The 8,563-nt window shown below is 34.6% G+C and overlaps 2 protein-coding genes across 2 annotated transcripts; both read left to right on the forward strand.

The window, feature by feature from the left end:
* The first annotated feature begins 699 nt into the window (after window positions 1-699).
* Window positions 700-4,250, forward strand: LOC101264411 (uncharacterized). The gene is made up of 5 exons (XM_069295187.1): window positions 700-1,667; window positions 2,739-2,837; window positions 2,960-3,068; window positions 3,170-3,381; window positions 3,871-4,250. The coding sequence occupies exons 1-4, from the start codon at window positions 1,492-1,494 to the stop codon at window positions 3,257-3,259; spliced, it is 474 nt and encodes a 157-aa protein (XP_069151288.1). The 5' UTR covers window positions 700-1,491; the 3' UTR covers window positions 3,260-3,381; window positions 3,871-4,250.
* An 882-nt stretch (window positions 4,251-5,132) lies between these two features.
* LOC101263296 (uncharacterized) lies at window positions 5,133-6,421 on the forward strand. The gene is made up of 2 exons (XM_004235425.5): window positions 5,133-6,107; window positions 6,221-6,421. Exon 1 carries the CDS (start codon window positions 5,283-5,285, stop codon window positions 6,087-6,089), a length of 807 nt encoding a protein of 268 aa, XP_004235473.2. The 5' UTR covers window positions 5,133-5,282; the 3' UTR covers window positions 6,090-6,107; window positions 6,221-6,421.
* The last annotated feature ends 2,142 nt before the right edge of the window (window positions 6,422-8,563 follow it).

Here is an 8,563-nt window from a genome sequence, read left to right on the forward strand (position 1 = left end):
TGTATTCATTTGTTTCTGTGTGTATTTCTATCTTGTATCACTGAAAAGAGTATATATAATTGATATTTATTATTTATAATAATTGTATCATTGACAATTAACATTTGTACTTATATTATTGTCTGTTACTATTTATATTTGTATTGAGTGAGAAAGGTGGAGGCAGTGGAGGAACTAGAATTTTATCTAATGATTATCAAAATTTAAAGAAATAAAATCGTGTAAAAGCTAAAAAGTGTCAATATGTAATATATATAAACATAAAAGATATTTTTATTCTAGCTATATAATGTAATTTTTCGACGAAAGGGTGTCGGTCGACACCCCTTCACTATATGTGGCTCGGCCACTGGGTGGAGGCGAGAGAGACAGAGGGATAGAGAGACGAGCGAGAGAGCAAGAGAGAAGAGATTACATGACTGTAAAATCTTGATTATAGATACGAGTTATAATTTTTTTAGGGATAATGCACAAGTACCCCTCAACCTATGCCCAAAATCTCAGAGACACACTTATTCCATACTAAGGCCCTATTACCCCTCTGAACTTACTTTATCAATAATTTTATACCCATTTTCGACTTACGTGACACTTTCTTGTAGGCCCAACATTGATTGACTTTTTCTTTCAAACTAGTGTCACGTAGGCCTAAAAGGGGTAGAAAATTACTTATAAAATAAGTTCGGGGGGAGGGGGGAATAGGACATTACTATAGTATAAGTGTTTCTCTGGAATTTCAGGCATAGGTTGAGGGAGTACTTGTGTATTTTCCATTTTAAAAAAAATTACAATGATAAATAGCAGAGAAAATTTCAAAAATAACAAACATAATAAGTTTATATAGCTATAGTTTCGATAATTACGCTATATAGTTATAATTTTGTTTGGTATGAGGCCGTTGTTTGTATATTTCTGTCCATTTATATATTTTTCTTGCGAATATTCAATAGGATAAAGTATATACAAATTTTGTACTTATACATTGAGGAATTTTTTAAAAATTTGTTTGTATATTTTGCTCGCCAATCTATGATAATTTATTAGGATTTTTTTTTATAAAACTTATACAAATATCTAGAATAAACATATATAAAATCTAAATTTATACTAGTGGAACCAAATTATACAATTTCGGATTCATACAAATCTGATGAACAAGCGACCAACAAATTTGAATATCTGTAATTTAGTACCTATAGGCTAAATTTTTTTATTATTATTATGCATCATTTTCATTAAATAATAAATACATATCGTACGTTTTACGTTATGTTACTATGTGATTTTCCATTTTATTTTAGTGGGCTTCCGTGGAGACGATAGAAACAAATTGAGGTAGGGACAGTATATACCAAAAGCCCACTTCTGACATTGACCTCTTTTTCAGTACCCTAATAATATATATAAATATATATATATATATATATATTTCTTTCCTCCACGTTTATATAATTTTTCATATTCATCTCCTCCTAAACATTTAATTTGCTAATGGCGACAGCACCATTGATAATCTTCACCATTTTTGCGCTTTTTGGAGTTTCCTCTTTAACAGGGGCAGCAGAAACTTCGTTTGTGGTGTCTCACAAGAAGGCTTCACTCCTAAAACTCAAGTCCGGCACCGAACGGGTCTCCGTTTCCATTGACGTCTATAATCATGGATCTGTGTAAGTACTCCTTGCTCTTTCCTTATAGCTTGCATTTGTTGTTGTTTGAACAATCTAATTCTTTTTTATTTGTTTACAGTAGAATGGATGAACTCCTGTTATAAACCTTTAAAATGAGATCGTGAATTTCACAGAGAAATTGGGGATCAATTCAATTTTTTGATTCTGAATGCGTTACATTCATTGCTCTGCTAAAATCGTTAGTGCAAGAAGTATCTGCCAATTTGGTCATCTTTTGCTTTTTCTGCGGATTTTCCGATTCTTTTTTAGCTTGATTGAATGAATTGTGTCATTCTAATTAAAATTGTAAGACATTTTAAGATTTTTTATGATGTCCATTTGTTAAAATTGGACATGCTATGAGTTTACAATATCTTAATGAGAAGTATATTCGTGGTTGAGAATCATGAAATTTCAGGTTCAATACACATGTCTTTTTAGCTGAGACAAAAAACACTAGGTGAAACCCAACAACAATGATGGAGATGACAAATCAGCAGATAAAACTTGCAGGGGTAAATCATGTTGTTGAATTTCAGGCAGTAAAAAACACTCTAGATCGGTATTATATTTTGTTTTGGTATAGCTATGCTTTCCAAGTAACAAATATTCGTACATGCTCTACTTATTCATCATTGTTTGCTTTGGAGGTTGTAGGTCTTAGAGCTCTGGTAATTTGTCAATAGTCACTTCTGCATCTTCTTTTCTTTAATTGTTCTTTCTAGTTGTACTTGAGAATTTTGAGCTGTGACTATTCATAAAATATTGCTCTCAAATGGATAAACATATTTTCATTTTACACTACATTCTATGATCTTTGCCGATCTGCATTGCTTAATTTTCATAGTTTCATATTGTTCTCCTATTACAATTTTTAAACATGTATGCAACACCTATCACAGATCAACATGTCATCTTCTTCTGTAGTAAAGGGTACTTGGCTGATATTGTACGCTAGTTTACTTGAGTGGGTTTGCATTTGTGGCTGTTCTTTGAACTTCTTTTTTTTGGAAGGATGATAAGTTTAGTCTATCTGAAGAAACTTCATATATCTTTTCTGAATTTATGCAGTGCTATATATGATGTAAATCTTACTGATGATAGCTGGTCCACAGAAATATTTGATTTCGTGGCTGGAAACACGTCCAATTCATGGGAAAAACTTGATGCGTAAGTGAAACCTTTTGTATATTCAAAAACTTGTTTTCACATCCTGTTTCTTTAGTTTCTCAATCTTGCTCTAGTTTGTTTTTTTAATTCACTATTTTTCTTTTGTTGTATGTGATTGGCAGTGGCTCTCATGTTTCACACACTTTTAAGTTGGAATCCAAAGTGCAAACAACTTACTACAGTGCTCCTGCTGTCATAACTTATCGTATTCCTACAAAATCAAAACTACAGGTTTGATTAGTAGAAGATCTGTTAAGAACCTATTTGTAGCCTCGAGCCTTCACCGTTCTATTTCACAACTCTATTTTTGCTTTGTGTTGACTATTTTGCAGGTAGCATATTCCACCCCTGTTCCTGCACTAGAAACCTTAGCAGAAAAAGCTGTTGCCTACAAATTAGATTTGGTAACTTTGCCCTCCTAACACAAGCATGACATATGTTTCCTGATAATTGTTTTTTAAACATTTATTGATGTTCTGACTAAAGATTGTTTCTTCTTTTACCAATTGGGCTGTTTTGGACTGGCTTCCAAACTCAGGCAAAGGTAACTTGACACCTCCTTTTATTCTATTTCATTTGTCCACTACTCAATGTCTCTCTGAGTTTCACTGGCACAAATCGAAAAAAGCAAGTGAAGGTTCTAGTACATTTCTGTTAGTTTGTAAGGGGAAGTTGTTTCAGAAATAGGGTTAGTGGTGACTAATCTGGAAACTATTTCCTATTTGGAATAGTTCTTAAGCAAACGTTCCCAAATGAAGTAATTGCTAGCATATATACTGTAGTTACCTGTGCCCAGGGCATGTCTAGTGGTAAGATCACATCACGTTATGTGTGGATAAGCTCAAGTCAAGTGTTTGAACAGTGTCGAAAAACAAAATTTTGGTATTTACATATAGAAGGGTAGAGGAACAGGCCCATTATCTAGCGAGTTTCGAATTGTGTGTCAGAATCTCAAATATTTCTCGGTTAATATTTTGTTTGCCAAGTTGATGTTAAAATCTCTTTTTAATAGTAAGTTGTTTTCTTTGTGCAGAAGTTGCTTGCAGAGTATGGATCCCATTTTTCTTTAGTTCTCATCGTCTATTTGTTCGTGCGAATTATATCTAGTCCATCATCTAAATCAAGTTCTGGAAATGAAAAGAAAAGACATTGATCGTTCATCAGCTGTAGCAAACTTCTCTTTTGCAGAGGCAAGGCCTGATACCTGATCGTTCATCAGCTGTAGCAAACTTCACTCGTACAAATTCGTCTAATTGCATTTTGATGAACTGAAATGTATTAGATGAATTTACTCGGGCTATATATGAAATTTTACTTGCAAAAAATATTTAAGTTACTTTATTTACATGTAAATCTTATTGAGATGCCTGCCTAATCAATCTAATAAAAAATTACTTTTATGTATATAAAGAATTTAATCTTCGAATACTAATAACGTCAAAGGTTTTAAAACCAGTAAAGTTCATTATGCTAGTCAAAGGTTTTAGGGCGTAATTACGAATATTGAGGGGGAAAATGATGTTTTTCAAACAACTCTGATTCTCAGAGAAGATATTTCAATTTTGTTAGAGTGGTACTAAAAATGTTGATGCAACACAAATGCCTTCGTATAGAAATATTGAATTCAGATGAGCTTAATATGATGATAACACGTCACCTTCCATCCATTTCTGGCCATCATATACCAATCTTTTTATTTTTATTTCCCATTTAATATTGATCCGACCAATTTAGATTCGGCTTTGAAGAATAAAATATTTTGATTAAAGATAATTCTATATCCCGAGCTCAAATCCAAAACATTATAATTGCCATTTTTGAGACGAGTAATATAACCTCCAACGAATTTTAAGTATTACTTTTAAAATCAGGGACTAGTTTAAGCAGAAATTGTGTATTTTTTTTTACATATTGAGCCGTCAAAGGAGAAAAAATACTCCCCCGATCAAAAATATAGTTACTCCTCTTTTTCAAAAAGAAAATCAGTCTCAATATCACATAAATACTATACCTTATTTCAAAGTTTAATCATATGTTCTAGTTTTGTTGTGAGATATTATTTTCATATTGACTCACATAAATCTAAGAAAAATTTTACTTATTTATTTTTAATATACAAATCAAATAAAATAAAACGGACAAATAACATATATGAAAAGATGCAATCGGTGATGGAGCCAGCCATGCATATGGAACCCACTATTGTCTCATCTATGATCCTGCATACGTGGCATGCATCTAGAAGATATATATATATATATAATCCATCTTCCACTCTTTCGAAGGTTCCAAAGGTTTCTCACTCTCAGCCCTCACTTTGTTTTCATAACAAAAATACTCAAATAAATTTGCCTTCCAGTTTTCTTCTTTCACTTCTCATATAAAATCGAACCCCTCTCCGTAATGTGCTCTTTTCTCTCCCCCAAACCCTAACCGATTTTCTCAATGTCCGAGCATCAATCACCGGACGACGGCGGAGAAATGGCGGCACATGACAACATCGGCTCCAAGCGTTATCGTCGACCCAGCGTAAGGTTAGGCGACATTGGCGGTGAACATTCTTCGTTCGACCAACGGAAATCCAAGTCTCTCTGGAAGGATTCATCCAAGAGTAATCGACATCGTACAAACTTATCAAGTAATCAAACTCTTACTCTTGTTGATACGAACCCTAATGAAAGTAGCAATTCTAGGAAAAAATGGAGTAATGTTGATGAAGAGGATGTTGGGGATGCGAATTTGGATGATGTTACAATTGGTAGTTGGAAGATTAAGAATTTGAAATCTAAGAAGGGGATAGTGACTAAGAAGATGAGGTCGGGTTGGACTCCTAAAGTTAATGATAGTGAAAATGACAAAATGCTCAGCACTGATGTCGAAGATTCGGAGAATAATGAACACAGCCCAGTTCATTCCCGTGACAATAACAAAACTAATGATAATGTAAACATGAGTACTATTGACATTGATAGGAGAATTGATAATGTGAATAGTAGGAAGAGGGAAATTAGGGTTTCTGAGGATGGCCCAACTGATACAAAGGCCCCAGATTGGAAGAGGAATGGGATTAAGGTATGGCTAAACCAGTTGGGACTTGGTCAGTATGCCTCTCTGTTTGAGATTCATGAGGTTGATGATGAGGTTTTACCAATGCTAACATTGGAGGATCTAAAGGATATGGGAATCACTGCAGTCGGATCGCGAAGGAAGATGTATTGCTCAATTCAGAACCTCAATAAAGGTTTCTCATGAGTTTCTACCAGGGAAAAGGTATCCCTTTAAGGTTTTTGTAGCTGCGTAAGCCTATGGTTGAAATCATTCCAGATATTAGCATCACTTGCTGCTTAACCTCTAATTTTGCAGTTTTTGTGTTCTTTTTGTAGTTCAGATGCAATTCTGATATACTAGCAATGGCTGTGAAGTGTACAGTGCTCTTACTGTTGGTAACATCTTTGTTTATTTGATCCTAAATAGATCAAAACTTTTGAGATCAGAAAAAATAGTGAAGCATCATTCAAGAAAATGAATGATAGTTACTCCTTAGTTTTCCTAATAAAGTTTTATGTCCAATCATCTTTTCACAATCTTGATTTTGCAATCTTATTTAAGCTGATTTCACAATCTTATTTAACTTCCACAACTCTTATTTGGTTGCTTAATGTGTGTTGCTGCTACTCCCGAAATGACTGTACTGAGACATTGGCATCCTTTCTTTCTTGAGTACCTGCAGCGTTGTGAATTGTATCTTCAATTCATTGTAGCATGAGGAGCTCTAGAGAACATTTTCTTTGTGATAAGTTAAAATAATTTTATTGATGATGGGAGTGAGCTGTAGTGAACATTTTCCCTTGGACCCTTCTAATGTCCATGATCCCAAAAAAAAAGTACTTCTCCTTCGGCCATTATCTAATGTCTGCTTAGTGTTAATTCAGAAGTCAATTCTATCCTGCACATGATGTTGTGGAATTTTGGTTACGGACTTGCTTACTACATTGTCGGGTTTATATCATTTGTGTGCAACTAATACTCTGAGACGACAACACTAACACCAACACCAACACCAGCATACCCACTGTGATCCCATAAGTGGGGTCTAGGGAGGGGGAGGGGGTACGCAAACCGTACCCCCTACCTTGGTAAGGTAGAGACTAAAGAGAGGTTGTTTCTGAAACACTAATACTCTGAGAATGTGTTTATAATTGTTTTGTAGTTCCTGTGTTCTTATGCTTACGTATGTCCTGTTAAAGATAATATTTATATGAACCTCTCTCTGTGGTACTTACTTTTAACTTTTTGCTAAGTTTTAGGAGTTGACAATGGTGATGTGAATTCTAAGATTCACTGTTAATTTCCCAAAGATACCTTGCTTAAATGAAACTATAGCAGGACACATCCACATTGCCATGTAGAAATGTTGCCGTGGAACTCTTAGGTAGAAGGATGAACTACACATAAGAACACAGTGGCATACTTTAGTTAGAGCAACCCTGCAAAAGCATATTGAGTTGCACATATTGATGTCTCTGAAATGCTTCTTTAGAAAATGAGCTTCGGTATGCCTCCTTATCAAGAATATCATTTTATTAACCATTACATGGCTTGTCCTCACCAAGTAGTGCAGGACAACAAGATGGTGAAGTGAATACCAATGTCCCCTTTCCCCTTGGAATGACAACCGCAAGCAAACAGATGACTATGCAAAGACTGGCCTGTCCTCTCCAAAATTAAGATGTTACCAACCCTTTCCCTCTCGTGACAGATTTATGACTTTAGGTCAGTGAATGTGGTTTACCTCTTGCGTCCACTGCACCTCTGGCATTGACAGTTGGGTACAAAGTGCAAATACACCCACCACATCTTTCTTGCATTCTCCTCTGCCTGCTCCTTTCAGAACCTCCTTGGATGAATTTCATTGTGGCAGAAATTTCGGCTGGACATGCTTCCTTCGTCTTTGGTTAGTTTTTGACAGGCTTTGGAAGATATAATTTTGCTGGTCAGTTATAAATATCAGCAAAAGCAAGCTTATCTGCTAGGTTGTTGCTTATTCTGTAATTGATACCTACTCCACATTCAGAATATTTTATTCCAAATCTAAATAAAAGGCCTGTCATAGAAACAAGCACCGATAAATTTTCAGAGTTCTGCTTTCCACGTATATGGATTTTCAGAATGTTTGAGATTCTTATCCAAACCAATGAATTGATTATTTAGATGCCACTTTGTTTTGTTATGCTATGTGCTTTCACCTCATCTTGAATTTGCTTCTTGATGTTCTGGACCAAATGTGCAGAACCATTTTATCTTTCTGTTTTTGTGTTCCAAAGAACCTGAATCATGCTCGACCAATTCTGTAACATCGGCTCTTCTAAATTTTGTAAAGAGATGTAAGAATCAAGTTTGCAAGGATGTAAATACTAATTTGCCAGAAAATGGCATCCTGGTAGTTAAGAAACTTTTATTGCATGGTTATTCTCATTCCCAGATATCAGGATTATTTTATGAAAAATAAAAAGGGCAACCAGGATCGTTTCTGGTTTCGCATTCAGAACAGGATTTAGATGTTTTCCCAACTGTATATATCAGAAGCTGTACGAGCCATTCTAATTGAAAATAGAGTTGAACAACTCCAATGATGTATGTTCTGAAAAAGAATATGAGTATTATATTTTCAGATTAAGATTTTGTTGTTGAATGATACCATAAATTAAATGGACAAAGATGTTAGA

The sequence above is a fragment of the Solanum lycopersicum genome, chromosome 3, assembly GCF_036512215.1.
Source record: "Solanum lycopersicum chromosome 3, SLM_r2.1".
Lineage (NCBI taxonomy): Eukaryota > Viridiplantae > Streptophyta > Magnoliopsida > Solanales > Solanaceae > Solanum > Solanum lycopersicum.

Coding starts and splice junctions, on each gene's coding strand:
- LOC101264411 (XM_069295187.1), top strand. CDS start 1,492: ATGGCGACAGCACCATTGATAATCTTCACCATTTTTGCGCTTTTTGGA. Junction 2,838..2,959: donor TCATGGGAAAAACTTGATGC/GTAAGTGAAACC, acceptor TGTGATTGGCAG/TGGCTCTCATGTTTCACACA. Junction 3,069..3,169: donor CTACAAAATCAAAACTACAG/GTTTGATTAGTA, acceptor ACTATTTTGCAG/GTAGCATATTCCACCCCTGT.
- LOC101263296 (XM_004235425.5), top strand. CDS start 5,283: ATGTCCGAGCATCAATCACCGGACGACGGCGGAGAAATGGCGGCACAT.